We start from the raw sequence: 19,643 nt of genomic DNA, 5'->3' as shown, positions 1-19,643 counted from the left end.
GCTGTATGCTGTCTCCCTTGGCCAATAAAGTGAGATGAGCGCCGCAACCCCAGAGTTGGCCACGACTGGACCTAATGGTCAGGGGTCCCTTTACCTTTAAGAATGTCCCATTCGAACAGGAGTTGCAGATAAGGCACCAGTGCTGCCACTAGTGCAGCTTTTAAAACTCCCCTGGCGCTGTCGGTGGCGGCAGAAGGAATTTTTGTGGGAAGACACAATTACGCTCTGTGTGGATCGCACTAAATCTCACACAGTGGATATCCTTAAACTTCTGAACAACTGGACGGTGTGATTTAGATTGATATTTTGTTTTCCGAAAAACCAAGCTCCTCTCACGAGAAACGGTAACTCTGCGTATGTTCAGAGGCACTTCGCTGACAATGTAATAATTTTTTTTAATCAGTTGTGGCAGTCTTCTTATATCAAGATGGGACCTAAGAGGAGAAGATGTGTGTGGCCATCTGGTGGGCCAGAGTGGTACTGCAGCCTTGATGCACAGCTTGCTTTCTTGACCTTGCATTGCAAGCGGTGCCACTTTTAAACAATAAGCTGGTCTGCAGGGATAGGGGACCATTTTCACCCTGAAGGCTGCATTCTCTTCTGCCAACCCGAGCATGGTGGACGGGGCCAGTGGGCAGAGCTATGGATGTGAATTATGTACCGTAGGCTAGTTTCCACACATTCCCCTCTCTCTTATTCTCCATCTGGGCAAACAAGAGGCAGGAGCAGAGTTCAAGGACACATTCAAGCCAGGCAAAAACACTCAAGGATAGTGTGGAGGAAGGCCTGAGGAGAGCAGGATGGGTGTGGTCAAGAGCTGGACAGATTGGTCTAGACTAGAGCATCCTTTCTCAACCTGTGGGTCCCCAGATGTTGTTGGACTACAACTCCCATCACCCTTAGCTAGCAAGGCCAGAGCTCAGGGATGATGGGAGTTGTAGTCCAACAACAATTGGGGACCCAAAGGTTGAGAAAGGCTGCTCTAGAGAGAGTTGTCTTTTTCCACCAGGCCCTCATGTATTGGAAGCAGAGAATCTGCAGCCCATGCTGCCTGCTTCTGGTAAAGGTAAAGGGACCCCTGCCCATTAGGTCTAGTCGGGGCCGACTCTGGGGTTGCAGCACTCATCCCGCTTTATTGGCCGAGGGAGCCAGCGTACAGCTTCCGGGTCATGTGGCCAGCATGACTAAGCCGCTTCTGGCGAACCAGAGCAGCGCACGGAAACGCCGTTTACCTTCCCGCAGGAGCTGCACCTATTTATCTACTTCCACTTTGACATGCTTTCGAATTGCTAGGTTGGCAGGAGCAGGGACAAAACAACGGGAACTCACCCCGTCGCGGGGATTTGAACTGCCAACCTTCTGATTGGCAAGTCCTAGGCTCTGTGGTTTAACCCACTGCGCCACCCGCGTTCCTCCTATGCCCCTTAAGGCATGCTGTAATTGGGTGTAAGAACATGGGACAAGGTTCTACTTCACCAGGGGCTATAAATGATGGGGAAATAGGGGGAACCTGTCTCCAAAACTCTGACTCCCTCGCCCTCCCATCTTCCTCAGAATTTGAGCGCACTCACTACCCTGACGTCTTTGCCCGTGAACGCCTGGCAGCAAAGATCGACCTCCCGGAGGCCCGGATCCAGGTATGGCAAGGGGATCCACTTGGCTATGGGACAGGCCAACCTACGCTTCCTTCTCATTCCCCGTTGATTCCATTCCACTGTTCTCCCCCCATATCCAGGTCTGGTTCTCCAACCGCCGAGCTAAGTGGCGCCGGGAGGAGAAGCTGAGGAACCAGAGGCGCCAGGCGGGGGGCACCGGGGGTCACCTGAGCATAAACAGCAGTTTTGGCTCCGCGGGCAGCACTGTCTACCAGTCCCTCCCCCAGCCGACGGGGTCAGGTGAGGGCCGTGGACCCGGCTGACTCGTTTCCATTTCCCCATTCTTTCTTGGCTAACCCATCCCTGTCTGTCTCAGGGAGGCCCTGTTGAACATGGCCCTGGCCCCCAGTAAGAAGGGCTATCCGCCATTGACAACCACATGACTTCTCTCTCTGTTACAGGCACCATGTTGGGCCGTACGGAAAGCGCCCTCAGCAACAACTATGGCGCCCTTCCGCCCTTGCCCACCTTCTCTATGGCCAACAGCCTCCCTATCCAGGTAAGCTTCTCAGAACCCCTTCTCAGACTAAAGACCACATTCCCATAGCTGTCAACCTTCCCTTTTTTGTGGGAAATTCCCTTATTCCAGCGCCATTTCCCCGTTGCTATCCCGGATTGTTAGATATCCTGTAGAATGTCCCCAGGACAGGTGAGGCTACTGATCCCTTATTTTCAAGGCTGCTGATCCCTTATTTTCAAATCTGAAAGTTGACAGCTATGCATTCCCTTCTGGGCAAGCTTCCAAGAGCCACATGCTGGGGTGGGTGGGGCCAAAGGCAAAAAGTGGGTGGGGCAACAGATGAGAATCTTTCCTATTGTTAGAGGTTGTTTTGCTAGAGGCGAAAGTTCAGAGGTTCCCAAACTTATTTGGCCTACCCCACCCCCCTGGAAATCTACCTTCTTTAAGCGAACAAACAGAAAGATGCAGTGACAAATGTGCATTCTTTTATGTATCTGTATTTCTACCTACGTCCTGCGACGTAGCAAAGGCAGATATTGTAAACCAGACACCTTGAAGCCGCAGCCTGCCTGCCATTGGACAAATAGGCAGGCAAGCGGCGGTCCGCTCCCTAGGCCTGGGTGAAGCCGAAAAGGGCCCACCCAATCCCAGGAAAGCCCCTCGCCTCCAGCACGACTGCAGGATCCAGGGGAAGCTGTTTTTGCCATCCCACAATGGCGCCTCACCTGGCGGTTAAGTGTCATTACACAACAGATAAAAATTGTTTTGCCTAATTTTATTTTCTTATTTCCTTTCTTAATGCTTCCACTGCCCCCTTATTTTTATCCAATAAGAATAAGAATTTATTATTTATTCCCTGCCCATCTGGCTGAGTTTCTCCCGCCACTCAGCATTAAATATTAAAAACTTCCCTAAACAGGGCTGCCTTCAGATGCCTTCAGATGTCTTTTAAAGATAAGATAGCTGCTTATTTCCTTCACATCTGAAGGGAGGGCATTCCACAGGGCGGGCGCCACTACTGAGAAGGCCCTCTGCCTGGTTCCCTGTAACCTCACTCCTTGCAATGAGGTAACCAATGCTACGCAATTGCTCCTGAGGCTACTACCGACCCCCTGGATCATTCCAGTGCCCTCGTCCTGCCCACTTAGGGAAACACTGGGCTAGTTTATTATTTATTATTATTATTATTATTTACAGTGGTGCCTCGCAAGACGAACGCCTCGCAGAACGAAAAACTCGCAAGACGAAAGAGTTTTCCGTTTTTGAGTCGTTCCGCAAGACGAATTTCCCTATGGGCTTGCTTCGCAAGAAGAAAGCCCATAGGGAAATCTCCGCCGGCCTTCAGAAGAGGTCCAGGACCTCTTCTGAAGGCCGGTGGGGGGCAAAAGTCTTTGCTCTCCCCGCCTGCCTTCCCGGGACAGCGGAGACTTCTCCGCTGTCCTGGGGGCTTTTAAAATGCTGGCAGTTGGGAGGAAAGCCCTCCTGTCCCCGGAGCTTGCGGGGTGGGAGGTGGGGAGAAGGGCTTTTCTTCCCACCGCCAGCCTTCAGAACAGCCTTCTGAAGGCTGGCGGTGGGAAGAAAAGCCCTTGTCCCCCCCCCCCAGCCTTCAGAAGAGGTCGGGGGACAGACTGTCCCCGGACCTGGTCTGAAGGCGGTTTCCATAGGAACGCATTGATTGATTTTCAATGCATTCCTATGGGAAACCGTGTTTTTATTTTTATTAGGTATTTTGTCATTTTATATCTTGATTTTATTCTGTGAACCGCCCTGAGACCCCCAGGTATAGGGTGGCATATAAACTCAGTACAGTGGTGCCTCGCAAGACGAAAAACTCGCAAGAAGAAAAAACTTGCGGAACGAATTAATTTCGTCTTGCGAGGCACCACTGTACTGAGTTTATATACCACCCTATACCTGGGGGTCTCAGGGCGGTTCACAGAATAAAATCAAGATATAAAATGACAAAATACCTAATAAAAATAAAAACAACAAGCCAGTAGCCCCCCCCCATTTTTTTAAAAGGGCATAGGATGTAAAATCGGATCAACCAAAGGCCTGTTAAAAAGGAACGTTTTCGCCTGGCGCCTAAAGGTGTATAATGAAGGCACCAAGCGAACTTCCCTGGGGAGAGCATTCCACAGACAGGGAGCCACTGCAGAGAAGGCCTGTTCTTGTGTTGCCACCCTCCGGACCTCTTGAGGAGGAGGCACACGAAGGAGGACCTCAGAAGATGATCTCAGGGTCTGGGTAGATTCATATGGAAAGAGGCGGTCCTTGAGGCATTTCGGTCCTGAGCCGTTTAAGGCTTTATAGGTCAAAACCAGCACTTTGCATTGGGCCCGGAAAGTAATTGGTGGCCAGTGCAGTCAGACCAGGATAGGCGTAATATGCTCAAACCGTCTCACTCCGGTGAGCAACCTGGCCGCTAAATTCTGCACCAGCTGAAGTTTCCGAACCATCTTCAGAGGTCTTTCATCCAGATGAGGAGGAGGCATTATCCGAGTTCAAGATTACTTGTCCTAGCCAGGCAAAGACACCTGGGATGTGAAGCAGGACCAGCGAGGGGTGTGGCCTGGGGAGAGGAGGTGTGGCCTGGGGAGAGGGGCGTAGCCTGAGGTGCCACACCCTGGAGCTGAAGACACCTGCCTTAAAGACACATGTTCACAGCCAGGCAGGCAGGAAGGCTAATTGAGATCCTTTGCTGCCGCTAACCTCCTTTCCTCTGTCGCATCTTGTCTGCCCCCAACAGCAGGCCGTGCCCCCTGTGGCCAGCCAGACGTCGTCTTACTCCTGCATGCTCCCCGGCGGCTCGTCCGTGCGAAGCTACGATTCATACACGCCCTCCCAGCTCTCCTCTCATAACCTGAGCTCCAGCAACGGGGCCTCTACTGGTAATAGAAGGGCTGGGGGAATGGCCGGTGTGGAGCGAGGGAAGGGATGGGAGCCTGGTACCAGGGATCTGGGCTAAAGCAGGGTTTACAGCAACTGGTGGGGAAGAGGAGATGGGGCACTGGTCAGCCACAGTTGCTTAACAGCCATGGGAAGTAACCCCCCCCCCAAAAAAAACCCATATAGAGCCATGTAAGAAGAAGCACAAGGAATGTTGGAATCTTTCCTGGGCAGTGATTATATTGTGAAATGCATAATGTGGCTTCTAGTATGCATTTTTAGAAATCCCACCTTCTGCATAAAGCGTGAATAAAACAACTTTCCAGTCCTTGCCATGTTGGAGCGCTAGTTAAAAATGTGTGTTGTCAGCTTCTGCTAAAACAAACACAGTGTGTTTTTCACTTGTCAAGGCTGGTGTGCACATACGCCTAGCATAATTTCAGCTACCGCACTCTGACTTAGACTCTTCCTTTATAGAGACCACAAGCCAATAGTCAGCCCCAGGAAGGAAAAGATACTGAACATGAAATTTCGAATTCTGCAAAAGGCTCCCCAAAGCCAGGTTGCTGGGTGAAAGCTGGAAGTGACTTTTTTCTTTCTTTCAAACGGTCGGACATAATCCACTCCAGTTTTGGGCTTTGGGGTGTGGCTGTCCAGCCCTGTCCTACTGCACAGGAGCATAAGAAATTATACTCATTCAGACCATGATTGGTCCACCTAACGCAGTATGTGGCCGATACATTCACTGGCAGCAGTTCTCCAGGATTTCGGGTCAGAGTCGTCGTCACTAAGCTACAGCTTCAGAATAGAACTGCACTAGTGCTTTTGCTCTCTGCCATTTGAGCTCTGTGGGCATTAACCTTGCCCTTGCCATTAACCTTGCCATTAACCTTGACCTTGCCATTCACTAGTGGGTGAAGGAGCTTTGCCAGCGAGTGGGCTTCCCCTTCCCCTCTGGCTCCAGCTTTGTCCCTGCAGTTTCCCTTTGCTCTGGCAAATGCTGAAGCACAGAGCAGCTCTCTGCATGCCTTGCTGCTTGCATAGCTGCAAATAAGCCCTGGAATGGAAGCTTCTCATGCACAAGAAACATGCTGTAGTGTTTGGACACTTTTGCCACAGGACTCTATTGTCTGCCTCCCATGCAAGCACAATATATTACCGTATTTTTCGTCCTATAGGGCGCACCGGCCCATAGGACGCACCTCCTTTTTTGGGGGGGGAAATGAATAAAAAAAATTTATTCCCCCCCAGCCGCGGCTGCCGCCCCAAGCCTTGCGCACACCTGCCCGAAGCACAGGGCACCCTCCGGAGGGCTCCGCATGCTTCCGGCTGCAGGCTGCCGCCCCAAGTCTTGTGCGCCCGGCGGGACCTCCCACCTGGCGCGCAAGGCTTGCGAACACTCGCCCAAAGCACGGGGAGCCCTCCGGAGGGCTCCCCATGCTTCGGGTGACAGGCTGCCGCCCCAAGCCTCACGCGCTCGGCGGGACCTCCCGCCGGGCGCGCGAGGCTTGCAGACACTCGCCCGAAGCACAGGGAGCCCTCCGGAGGGCTCCGCATGCTTCGGGTGGCAGGGTGCCGCCCCAAGCCTCACGCGCCCGTCAGGACCTCCCGCCGGGCGCGCAAGGCTTGCAGACACTCGCCCGAAGCACAGGGAGCCCTCCGGAGGGCTCCGCATGCTTCGGGTGGCAGGGTGCCGCCCCAAGCCTCACGCGCCCGTCAGGACCTCCCGCTGGGCGCGCAAGGCTTGCAGACACTCGCCCGAAGCACGGGGAGCCCTCCGGAGGGCTCCCCGTGCTTCGGGCGACAGGTTGCCGCGCCAAGCCTCGCGCGCTCGGCGGGACCTCCCACCGGGCGCGCAAGGCTTGCAGACACTCGCCGGGGCTGCAGGCTGCTGCCCGCAAGCCTTGTGAGCCCACGGGAACTCCCGCCGGGCTTGCAAGGCTTGCGGATAGCTTCCTGAAGCCTGGAGAGCGAGAGGGGTCGGTGCGCACCGATGCCTCTTGCTCTCCAGGCTTCAGCGAAAGCCTGCATTCGCCCCATAGGACGCACTCACATTTCCCCTTCATTTTTGGAGGGGGAAAAGTGCGTCCTATGGGGCGAAAAATACGGTATTTGCAGAAGTGTACTCAATACGCAAGTTGGGACGCGGGTCTAGGACTTGCCGATCAGAAGGTCGGCGGTTCAAATCCCCACGACGGGGTGAGCTCCCGTTGCTCGGTCCCTGCTCCTGCCAACCTAGAAGTTTGAAAGCACAAAGTGCAAGTAGATAAATAGGTACCACTCCGGCAGGAAGGTAAACGGCATTTCCGTGCGCTGCTCTGGTTCGCCAGAAGCGGCTTAGTCATGCTGGCCACATGACCTGGAAGCTGTATGCCGGCTCCCTCGGCCAATAAAGCGAGATGAGTGCCGCAACCCCTGAGTTGGCCATGACTGGACCTAATGGTCAGGGGTCCCTTTACCTTTACTTTACTCAATACACAGGTCATATCTTCCCTGTCTTTCTTGCCCAATAGTCTGCAGGCAAGATAGGATAAGTTTTTATTTTAATTTCATAAGGATAGGGAAATCTCAATCAAACCTGAGTGACACAGAGAGGACAGACATAAGAACTGGGGTAATGTAACATAACTTGTATACACACTGTACATTGAAAGCACAAGGCATCCTGCGGAAAATTCTGGGAACTATAGTTTTTTTGGGTAGGTTCTAGGAATTGCAGTCTTGTGAAGGATAAGCTACAGTTCCCAGGATTCTCTGTGGGGAAGCTATGTGCTTTAAAGGTATGGTGTGTATGCATATCATGTGAGGTATGACTGTCAAAATACAAGAACTGCAATATTGAATGCCTTTATTAGACTCTACTAAGATTAGATTCTAATCTAACCTTACAGCCACCCGTGTTTAGAAGCACCCGCGTCCCCCAGAACTCTTGCCTCTTAAAAAGCAAAGTGTGGACTTTTATATTGTTTTAAGTTCTTGCTTTTTCCTTCCAGCAGCTGCTGATGTGTCATGAGACACACACCCCTTGTTTTGCACAGGCCAGGGTGTAAACAATTAACAGCTGTATTCTTGTGCACATTTACCTGAGATCAAGTTCCATTGAGCACAGTGGGTCTTAATAGGACCACTCTGCAAATCAGGTGTACACATAAGCTTTTGGGGGAAAGAAAGAAAGCTAGATATTTCAGGAGTCAGATAAGGAGCACCTAGACCATGGGTAGGCAAACTAAGGCCCAGGGGCCGGATCTGGCCCAATCGCCTTCTAAATCCGGCCTGCGGACGGTCCGGGGATCAGCGTGTTTTTACATGAGTAGAATTGTGTTCTTTTATTTAAAATGCATATCTGGGTTATTTGTGGGGCATAGGAATTTGTTCATTTCCCCCCCAAAAAATATAGTCCGGCCTCCTAAAAAGTCTGAGGGACAGTGGACCGGCCCCCTGCTGAAAAGGTTTGCTGACCCCTGACCTAGACGATGGGTAGGCAAACTAAGGCCCGGAAGCCGGATCTGGCCCAATCGCCTTCTAAATCCAGCCCATCTGTGTGTTTTTACAAGAGTAGAATGTGTCCTTTTATTTAAAATGCATCTCTGGGTTATTTGTGGGGCATAGGATTTCATTTTTTTCTTTTTTCAAAATATAGTCCGGCCCCACACAAGGTCTGAGGGACAGTGGACTGGCCCCCTGCTGAAAATGTTTGCTGACCCCTGACCTAGACCTGTGCAGCAGAAAACCCTCTTCCACCTAGTGAAGCCATATCTGTCTATAACCTCTGGATTCTCAGAGGAGGAGGCAGGCGTTTGTGTGGAAGTATTGAGCTGTTGGGAGGGGACATTTCACCTCCTTCCTGGCTGTCTTGATTTAGACAACAGCGGGTAGTATACGGACCTGCCCTTCCTTTCACAAATTGCCGTTAACAAGGCAGTTGTTGAAACCAAAGGAGCAGGTCGCAACGTATCTTTCAGGGCCTCAAAAACCTCTGCAAGGGACTTGTCCTTCCTTAACCTTTGTCAGAATATTAATTCTTGCGTTGCCTTCCTTGCAGTCAGGGTAGTTCACTAGGGCAAAAACTTGGTTTGCTCCTCAAATCCTAAATGCTTTGCTTACAATAGGCCACTGACTCCAACATGTTTCGTTTTTCAGTTTGGCACAGTTGGTTCATGGAGGGTGGTACCCAACATATTTACTTCGTCTGTGCAAGGATGAATGGATCCTTGGGCAAATCCCAAATTTGCTGCGGAGGGTTGGGGGAGCCCCTGGAACAGATTGGGGCGGGCATGCAGCAGGGAGTAGACTAGGCAGTGTTCATACCCTCCAACATGTTGAGTCTCAAAACTGGGACGCAAGGCTTCCTGGCCGTGCTCCCGCGGGAGTCATGTGACCTGTGGGAGATCAAAGGAAGCACTTTTTTCTCACCATGCCCCGAAAAAAGCACTTGAGGGTGCAAAATCGTGGCACCCCAAATGGTTGCCACGCTCTTGTGGGGGGAGGGGAAGTGTGATGTCCCGGGACACTTGTGGGGTATGAGAATTTGGTTGTGCAACCGCTTTGCACCACTGAAACAAGCTACTTAGTGCTGCAACCCAATATTTATACAGTGGTACCTCGGGTTAAGTACTTAATTTGTTCCGGAGGTCCGTTCTTAACCTGAAACTGTTCTTAACCTGAAGCACCACTTTAGCTAACGGGGCCTCCTGCTGCTGCTGCCCCGCCGGAACACGATTTCTGTTCTCATCCTGAAGCAAAGTTCTTAACCTGAAGCACTATTTCTGGGTTAGCGGAGTCTGTAACCTGAAGCGTATGTAACCTGAAGCGTACTTAACCCGAGGTACCACTGTACATTTATTTGCTGAACTATAAAGACTGGGCTTTGCAGCCTATAACATTTGAGGGGATTCCTTCTATTTCCTGACTATTTCCCTCTTCTCTCTCTCTTTCTCTTTTTCTAGGGTTAATCTCTCCAGGAGTGTCTGTTCCTGTCCAAGTCCCTGGTGGGGACCCTGACCTTGCCCAGTATTGGCCAAGGTTACAGTGAGGAAAGAAGTGGAACGGACTGGGGGGGGAACGGGGCGGGGGTGGAAACGGACAGCGGAAGGAAAGGGGGAGATGAATAGGCTGCTTACACGCCACACATTTAAAGCGCATGGCTTGCCCCAGAGAATCTTGGGATGTAGTCGTTCATCCCTGCCGGAGCTACAGTTCACTGCGCCCTTAACAAACTATGATTCCCAGGATTCTTTGGGGGACATAATGTGCTTTAAAAGTACAGGGACTTTCCTTCCGCAGCGGGGAGGGGAATGGCAATATCTGGGGGAAGGAGCATTGGAGAGGGCCTTCCTCAACTTTGTGTATCTATGTTAGGCAACCACGTCTGTGTGTTTGGTGGCAGGCCTCCTCTTTGCCTCAGTGTGCGCATCATGCGTGCGCCATCGGGGGGGGGGAGTGGGGACCGTCCTTTGGTCATCTTGTCTCTTTCTTCCCAATCCACATTCCGTCTCGGGACTTTCTCCTGCCCTCTCTTCCCTCTCCACCTCCCACCTTGCCCTTTAGATGGCACTAAGAGCTAGGGGAGCGGGGAAGGGGGAACTGCCGGAAGTATGGCAGGAAGATAAAGGAAACATTGGGGATTCAGCACAGAGGATTTGGGGCAGACCGGGGAGAGAGCCGATGACCCTTTGAGGAGCTGGAGGAAAGATTGAACCTTGAAAAGGCCGGACAAACCTTGAAATCTAAAGCAAACATTGGGGCAAGTGCCGGGAGAAGAACTGTGGCAATGGCCGCATTGGAATCCTTTGAAAATAATTGTCGAATTGAGTACCAGTGAAGGATCACATGGGGAAAATTACACACTAGTCCCCTTTCAAGCTGTTGCAAGGGGTGGAGGGTGGGCAGAATAAAACTGCAACCATTTGGAAGAATCACCATCATCATCTTATTACTGATATGCTGCCCATCTGACTGGGTTACCCCAGCCACTCTGGGCAACTTCTGACAAAATATATTGCTAGACTCACAGCAACACCAGTTCTAGACCTCCAAATCCACTTGTCTCTCCTTGGCCGCTCTGCCAGCCGAAGATCAAACGGCTACTTACAGCTCTTCTGCATCGCTCTCTGTCTCTCTCAGTTGGACAGGACTTGCCAAGGGACAGTCTTCACCCACGGCAGCTGGAAAAAGCAGCTTAACCGCTCAGCAATGCCCACTATCGCCAACAGACTTTGTGGTCACCGTGATGTACCACCTGACGGGAGTTTTGTAAATCTGACCCTTGTCAGTTGGTGCCACGCATTAACCCTTCTGATTTTCTGCCCCCCTGTAGAGTCTTATGGGATAGATGGCCTTTGTACGAGGCCTTGGGGGTTCCCCCTGCAGATTGGGGACCGTTGCTATAGCGTTACTTCCTGGGTGCACGGAGTTCAGTCACTCTTCCCCTTTGCAAACCAGTCCTATAAACCGCTCCCCACCTGTCTCTTCGTTCACTCTGCCTCGCCTTCTCCGTTCCCCTCTTCTCCTCTCCCCGCATGGATTTCACTTAGCTGCGTTTTCACATGGATCCCGGAGGGCTAGGGACCCCCCTTTCTCTCTCTGACCTGCACAAAATGGCCCTCTGACCACCCACACATGCACGCTACCACCCGTAGGCGCAAACTGTTTTCACGTGTGTTAATAAAAGACCCGTGTAAATAACGCTGCGTGTGAGTCTGTGTGGTTCTGCGGTGCTATCTCAGTTGTGGCCGGTGTGGCACAGTGACAGAGAGACTCCCCCTCCCCCCCGGGAGAAGGTGGCCAACCTATAGATGTGAGGTCTGGAACAAGCTGGAACTCAACAAGAACTCAGTTGCGGCACCTGACAGGTGGGCACCATTGCTATTATAAGGGATCAAGGGAGGTTTTCATGGAACCTGCTTTTTTTAAGGAAAATTGCACTTGCAGTTGTGGCTGCTGGCATGGTCATAGGCAATATGTATTTATGCAACAAAACACCACCACCGCAAACTGGCTTATAAGTATAAAACCAAATTTACTAGAATAGAGATCGAATGTAACCATTCATTTTTTTTATAAGATATTTATTAGCTTTTTCACACATTATAAGCACACATATCACAACAAAAAACAAAAACATAAACCATAAACACACACAAAACACAAAAAACACCACATGTATAATTTCAATCCCTTATTTTCATAAAACTTATTTTCCCGACCTCCTCGTACCTCCCCTTACTGCATTCCAACCCCTAATTAATTTTGATCAACAAATCCCTCCCTAATTTCTAATAAATAATTTTAACCTTTCTTTTCATATTGCATAATGGTTACAGCATACAACCTCATATTTTCCAAATCCACAACGTCTTAGCATTCAACAATTTTACAATGTTTCTTAAGATAGTCTTTAAACTTCTTCCAATCTTCTTCCGCCGTCTCTTTTCCCTGGTCTCGGATTCTGCCAGTCATCTCTGCCAGTCCCATATAGTCTATAACTTTCATCTGCCATTCTTCCACGGTGGGTAGTTCTTCTGTCTTCCAATACTTTGCGATGAGTATTCTTGCTGCTGTTGTAGCATACATAAAAAATGTCCTGTCCTTCTTTGGCACGACTTGTAACCATTCAAGCAACAAACATACTAAGGTGCCATGTGCAAAACAAAGCCTGGAGATACTGTAAACATGGAGTGGATAAATGTACAACTGTATCTTAACAAATTACATGTGCAATAAACATTATACAGACTGGATAAATGAACCATTCAACAAGTAGCATAAGTCCAATCACAGAACGGCAACCCCGTGCCACCACAATGGCAAGGGTAGCACACTGGAGACTATGAAAAAGTTTTTCTTTTCTTTTTTTTAAATAATATTTATTAAGAGTTTCAAAAGTACAGAAAAGAGAAGAAAAAGAAGAAGAAAAAATACATAAAAACCAATACAACAACACCACAACAACAAAAAAGAAAAATACAAATCCCATATTACACATCTTTACCTTTCATTTGCTTATTTCCTTGACCTCCTCACACCTCCCTTTTTGTATTCTAGCTTAATTAGTTATTTCAGCAAATTCTTTCCATCTTTCTCAATTTTTATTTGAATAATTTATCTTAACAGTCTAACCTATTAATTAACTCAGCAAATCCTTTCCATCTTTCACCATATTCTGTTATTCAATTTGCCTTAATTTGTTTAATCTTATCTTACCGTAAAATACCTTAAAACTTAAAACTTAATACTTATTTATACATAACTCCTTATATCATTTCTACTAAAGCCAGATAGTTTCATTCCAACATTTTCCCTAATATTCATTAATTTTACACTAATTCCCAAAATAAAAAAATTTCTTTATAGACTTTCTTCCAATTTTCATCCAACGTCCCTTCTTCCTGGTCTCGAGTTATGTCAGTCCTTACTGTCCATTCCATCTAGTCCATCTACCTGGTAATCTTATGTCCGAGGCCCTTAAATCTCTTCCATGCCCCTTCTGCAGATCTTCTTCTTGTTTATACTTGCACTTTTCCTTGTCTTTTGTTGGTCTCTTTCTTAGTTTCTTTCCTTTCTCCTTGAGGAGTAGGTCTCTGGGGGATTCCAGCTGATAGTTATCTCCATCTCCCCTCATCAGACCAGCCCATTCCCCACAGTCCCACTCCCCGCAGTCATCAATGTAATCCAAAAAATAATTAACAGCATATTTCAAAGTCCCTCCAAAGTTAAGAGCCTCCTCAGCTCCAGGCTCCCCCTGGCCCACTCCAAATTCAATCTTCACAAACAGCGGCTTATGCTCCTGCAGGGCCTCGGATCTCTCCATTTGTATTACTTGAGGTGCAACCGCCACCTCCTCCATTATCATCTGCCCTTGCACTTGCCCAGTCGAACCAGTTTCCTGAGTTGGTCCCTGTATGATTTCTGTGTCAGTATTCCCTGTTTGTCCACATTTACTGACTACAACAGTCATCAAGTCCAACTTCTCATTCATCAGATCCATCTTCTCATGCAACTGCTCCAGCAAAGCATTTGTCTTACAAAAAGCAAGCACCAAGACTTCCTCCCAACACATTTTTATTCAAGGTCAGAAGACTGGTCCCACGATCTTAATCTCGCAGCTGTAAAGTCCCCTAGTGGACTGCAGCAATAATTTAACAAGCTCCAGGCTATTAGCTTACAAGGTTTTTGCTTCAGTCTATTTACAAAAAGTGGAAGGCGGACTTCCTGTTTTAAACCTTCCCGCTTCGGTGCCAAATTAGAGTGTTTCTTGATCCAATTTTCCGTTTCTACTCACGGGTACTTGTTTAGAGTCCAATTGTCCACAGGAAAAAGTCAGCACTCTCCGGCAATGGCTATGCGGCTTCCCTCCGTGAAAGTAGCAATCAGTTCGCAGCACCGCGCCTCTCACCCCACTTCGCTCCGGAGCCCCAAAAAGGGGTTCCCCGCGAGTAGGGGAGGCGCTCCTGGTGCCCTGCCGAACCCCACGTTCCCAGGCTTCCTCCACCTGGGATTTCTAGTGGGTCCCCACCTTCGCCGCGGCGGGAAGACCCAGTTTCCACGGAGGCCCAGTTTCCTCCGACCGGAGGAACTCCGCCATTCGCCGATGGCGCTAACCCAGAAGTCCCACTACCCCCCATCAGTTTGCAGTGAGAAATGTGTAATGTTATACTTACAGTGACTCAGTAAATTTACCCATCATTTTGCAGCGACTACTTTTGCTATGCTTCTAATTATTCCCCCCCACACACCATGATGTAAGCCGTCTTGAGCATGGTTTTAACAGTGGAAAGGTCACATGCAAATATAATTATGTATGTATGTATGTATGTATGTATGGATGGATGGATGGATGGATGGATATGTACAGACCTGGTGACAGGGTTTTTTCAGAGAGAAAATGGTTTTGTTTCTCACCAAGACATGGAAAGCCCACAGAAGCCCTCTGGTGCCATGTGCTTTATTCTGCGTAGGTGGGCCAGAAGGTAGGTAATACGAGATGTCTGGAAACCTTAGGGCAGTTCAATGCTCACAGCTACATCATTTAATATTATTCTGTGCCACTGTTCCTCATCTGTTCAATCAGAATAATAGTTCTTCTAGAGGCTGACTCATCAATCTCTTCCAAGTGAGTCATCTGAATAATTTGTCCTGCACACAAGCCTCGACTTTGCATGTCACAGAAAACCTCTTATGGGCTGAACTATGTTATGATTTGTGCCTATGTTGAAGAATTAAGAAATGTTCACTGCAGACACCACAATGCAGTTGGTGCACAGATAAAACAGCATTTGATCTCACAAAACATAGCTCTGTGTAAACTGGCACTAACTCAAGGAGTTGTGTAGTATGCAGGTAATGCAATGTTTAGGGTCCTGTAAAAGTAGTGGAGTATATGATTCAGTTAATTCAAAATGTGTTGCAATTGCCTGCAGCGTTGCAAATATAATTGGAAGCACTGGAATATGGACCTCTTTTCATCATTGCCCATCTGCTCCCACATGCAACAGGCAGACACTGCATTAAACATGGAGGTGGGGGGAAGCTTTCAGCCTTTCAGCCGGACTGGGAGGCAAATGCACTGCTTTCAAGAGAACAAATACGCTGTGTATTCAGACTGCTAACAGCAGCAAATGACTAATGCAAGTTTTTCAAAGCCACCAACTTGAATAATAATAATAATTTATTATTTATACCCCGCCCATGTGGCTTGGTTTCCCCAGCTACTTCAGGCGGCTCCCAACAGAATATTAAAAGCACGCTAAAACATCAAACATTAAAAACTTTCCTAAACAGTGCTGCCTTCAGATGCCTTCTAAAAGTCAGATTGTTGTTTATTTCTTTGACATCAGATGGGAGGGCATTCCACAGGGCGGCCGCCACTACCGAGAAGGCCCTCTGCCTGGTTCCCTGTAACCTCACTTATCACGGTGAGGGAACCGCCAATAAATAAAAATACATAGCTAACTGAGGTTCTGCCCCCCCACAACAAAAGGCCTGTCCCCCTAACAAATGGCCTCCTCACCCCCCACCCCAAAAATCCTATCTACACCCATGGCTGCTGGGTCAAGAAAGGTGGTTATTAATTTGGGAGAAGCACGCCAAACAAAAGAGAAGTTTGTTTGGCAGTCATTCCGATTTACTTGCACAGAGCTTAGTTGGAGGTTTGACTATCCTGGTCTTTATTGAGCATTCTCTCTTGTTTGATTATGGGGCAGTTCTATAACAATACGCATTCAGCCTCATTTGCTTACAGGATATTTACACATCTTCCCACTAATTGTTTCATTTGTTCCACAGTTTCCCATCTGCAAAGAGTTCCTTAAAAAAAAAAAGCAGGTTTGTTGCACTTTATTCCGCTTTAATTTGTCCAAAGCTTAAATTTCTGTGCTCTGAATCCCTCCTGTGAAATAGTGGCAGTTTGTAGGCACCCTGAGTGTAAATAGGGGTGAGGGAAAACTTTGACTCTCCAGATGTTTCAGGATTCCATCTAATATCAGCCCCAGCCAGCATGACCGAAGGTTATGGGTGTTGTAGTACAGCAATGTTTGGAGGGCAGAAGGTTCCCATCTCTGATACAAAGGTAAAGGTAAAGGGACCCCTGACTGTTAGGTCCAGTCATGTCCGACTCTGGGGTTGCGGCGCTCATCTCGCTTTATTGGCCGAGGGAGCCGGCGTACAGCTTCCGGGTCATGTGGGCAGCATGACTAAGCCGCTTCTGGCAAACCAGAGCAGAGCACGGAAACGCCGTTTACCATCCCGCCGGAGCGGTACCTATTTATCTACTTGCACTTTGATGTGCTTTCGAACTGCTAGGTTGGCAGGAGCAGGGACCAAGCAACAGGAGCTCACCCTGTCTCGGGGATTCGAACCGCCGACCTTCTGATCGGCAAGTCCTAGGCTCTGTGGTTTAACCCACAGCGCCACCCGCGTCCCAGATACAAAGGTACTGATGATCAAAATAAGGATGCAGAAGAAATTCGATTCAGTTTGCATTTGAAGCAGAATCAATCAAATCTGCGCTTGCCGAAACAATATGAGAACCAAAACATACCTAGTCTTCCAAATTCGCACCTATCCGAATTTTGTGATGCAGTTTTCCAACCAGAATTTACAGAATGTATATATAAGGGGAAAGTGTGCATTAACACATCCTATTAAGAGAAACTGCTTGCAAAAATGTGCACACTTGTCACAATTGCATACAAAAAAATGTATTTATTAGGAGATATAATGCTGAATAATTTTCATGAGCATTTAAAAAAACAAACCAAATTGCATATTGTTGCCAAAATGTGGAGAACTGAATTTCAGATTGGGGGGTGGGGAATGAGAAATGGAGAGAACTCACATTGGCAGATCATTCCATCCCCAACAAGGTATGGTAGCAAAGCAGATAAAACAAGGGAGGCAGCAAAATTTAACAAACACAAGTTTTAAGATTTATTAAAACAAAGCAAAACTCAAAAGCTCTTGAGATGGATGCGGTTGGATTATAGCTTTGGATTATCATGTGTGAACTTTGAAAACCCTGTCCGTTACATGCCGTTATTACAGTTTGCTGCTGTTCTCTTTCTGATGCCTTCTTGTGCATCAACACATTTATAGCTATTTCAAGGGTGTTTTCTGTTTCTCCTATGCTCTTTGCTCAGCAAGCATCCTGCCCCTTACTCCACCCACTTTTTGGGGTCGTGTTTTTTCCTTGAGCACATGAGAAGGAAAAGCAACTGTGCCTGTGGTTTTGGGGTGCTAAATAGCAGCGAGGGCTGTGTGTCTCATGGCGCTGGGCCACATGTAGACTTTGATAGGTTGAAGGCATTTTATATATATATATATTTAATATATCACACACACAAAAGAAATTTAGAAGGAAAGAAATATCCATCACCTCCTAGCAACTAAAAAGGGGAAAAAAGAAAAGAAAAACAACAACAATAATACATTAAATAGTTCTCACAATACATTTAACATAAAAATGACTTTTTCTATATAACTGACTTCCCATCTACTCCTTCTATTTCTCATCAATTATTCACTGCCATATTATAACATGTTTTGGTTTTGATATTATTTATTCTATCCTAGGTTTTCCATCAGGCTTAAAACTCCTACTGAAGTTATTCAAATGCTGCTACAGACTTCATACTGTCATTACTATTTTTCAGATAAATTTTAAAGACTTCCCATTTTGAGACAAATACTTCCTTTGATTTATTTTTTATTCTTTTATTCGGCATTCTCAGGAAGCTGTGCAATTGAAGAATCCAGATTTTTTTCAATTCGTTGGGTTGTTACCAACCCAGTTGTCCCATTACTGAAATTGATAGGCCTAAGTCAGTTGTGTCCATTAATTTCAACAGGTCTGCTCTGAAAACGACTAGCATTGGCTGCAACCCAGAGAAGCTTTGACTGAATTAGGAAAAGCAAATACAGACAACTGAATTGTGCAAATTTCAGTTTGTATCCTGGCTGCAGGGGTGTTTGTTTCTAGGCTTCACAGAGGTGACAATCGCAACTCTACAGTAACACAACTGCCTGTTTAGCTCACTGTGAAGACACAAACAAGAGCTTCAATGTGAGAAGAGAGATCCATAACACCCCATTGGTGCCAGTGCCAGCTCCAAGCTTTGGGGCAGCTATTGGGCACAATGCCCTCAGTGGGCCCTCGCCTCATACTCGTACCCAACCCTGCTGCCCTCTACCTCTACATCTAAATCTGGGCCATGGAACCACCCAAGGCAAGTAGATGATGCCCATCCATCTCACTCTTGATTAGAGTGCACGATTAGAGAGGGCAGGTAGGCAGGAAGTGACAACATGGAAGAGAAGCAGCAGGACAGGAAGTTCCAGGGGTTGGGGTTGGCCGCTTGTAGCTGTATACGCTTTTGCTGCTGCTCAGTAATGCCTGTCCCTGGCGCCAACCTCAATTGCTGCTTTGATTTTGGACACTAAAGTTTTGATGCTAAATAGGGTGTAAGGAGTACGTTACTTGGAACAGCAGCTGGTTCACAAAACCTATAGGTATAGGGTATTGCGAGCCTTCATCTTGAGAATATTGCAAACGAGTTTGGGGGGTGGGTGTCACACACTTTCTAGGACAGTTGCTTGATTAAGGACATCTTTTTCAGTGAGTCGTGTGAGTTTTAGTTGATTAAGAAGTTACTAGACTAGTTAGCTGGTTAAATTTCAAATGAGAAAAATGTTTTTTATAGAAACATTTCTTTGTTTTTCAGACGCTCTGTGCTTGCGTTGCAACAGCCATTGAATCAGACAAATACACCATTTTTGTGCCCTCGGGTAATTGGTGGTAGGCTGTGACACAACCTCAGTTAAATAAGCCTTGACAAAATAGCACAGAGCGTCTGAAAGGTGATAACTTTAAGGGGATTTTTTTTTTTGTCAATGATCAGCTACAGTAATAAATTTTAAAATGTTTTGGGCAACTTTAAAAAAGGGTGCCCCAATTAATCAGGCAGTTTGCAAGATTTGTAGCAATTATTTTTAACACAGCTGGCATGCACCATCTTTAAAGCATGTTTGAAGTACATTCACGCCCCAGTCAAAGAATTGTGAGCACTGTTTGTTAAAGGTTGCTGGGAAGAGTAACTCTGCAAGGAGCAGTAAACGACTGAAATTTCTGAGTTGTCTTAAAGCAC

The 19,643-nt window shown here is 47.7% G+C and overlaps 2 protein-coding genes across 4 annotated transcripts in view; both read left to right on the top strand.

Annotated features, from left to right (window-relative positions):
• Positions 1 to 10,054, top strand: part of LOC128400364 (paired box protein Pax-6-like) — a 51,059-nt gene extending 41,005 nt beyond the window's left edge. For all 3 annotated transcript variants that reach the window (XM_053362547.1, XM_053362545.1, XM_053362546.1), the window contains exons 5-9: positions 1,555 to 1,637; positions 1,736 to 1,895; positions 2,057 to 2,154; positions 4,865 to 5,006; positions 9,951 to 10,054. In XM_053362547.1, the coding sequence (XP_053218522.1) occupies positions 1,555 to 1,637; positions 1,736 to 1,895; positions 2,057 to 2,154; positions 4,865 to 5,006; positions 9,951 to 10,036 (569 nt within the window). In that variant the 3' untranslated portion in view covers positions 10,037 to 10,054. The remainder of the gene's footprint in view (positions 1 to 1,554; positions 1,638 to 1,735; positions 1,896 to 2,056; positions 2,155 to 4,864; positions 5,007 to 9,950) is intronic.
• Positions 1 to 19,643, top strand: part of IRF3 (interferon regulatory factor 3) — a 336,177-nt gene that overhangs the window by 237,298 nt on the left and 79,236 nt on the right. The window lies entirely within an intron of this gene.

This window comes from Podarcis raffonei, chromosome 13 (genome assembly GCF_027172205.1).
Source record: "Podarcis raffonei isolate rPodRaf1 chromosome 13, rPodRaf1.pri, whole genome shotgun sequence".
In the NCBI taxonomy this organism is placed as follows: Eukaryota; Metazoa; Chordata; class Lepidosauria; order Squamata; family Lacertidae; genus Podarcis; species Podarcis raffonei.
This window is presented reverse-complemented; position numbering and strand designations above follow the sequence as displayed.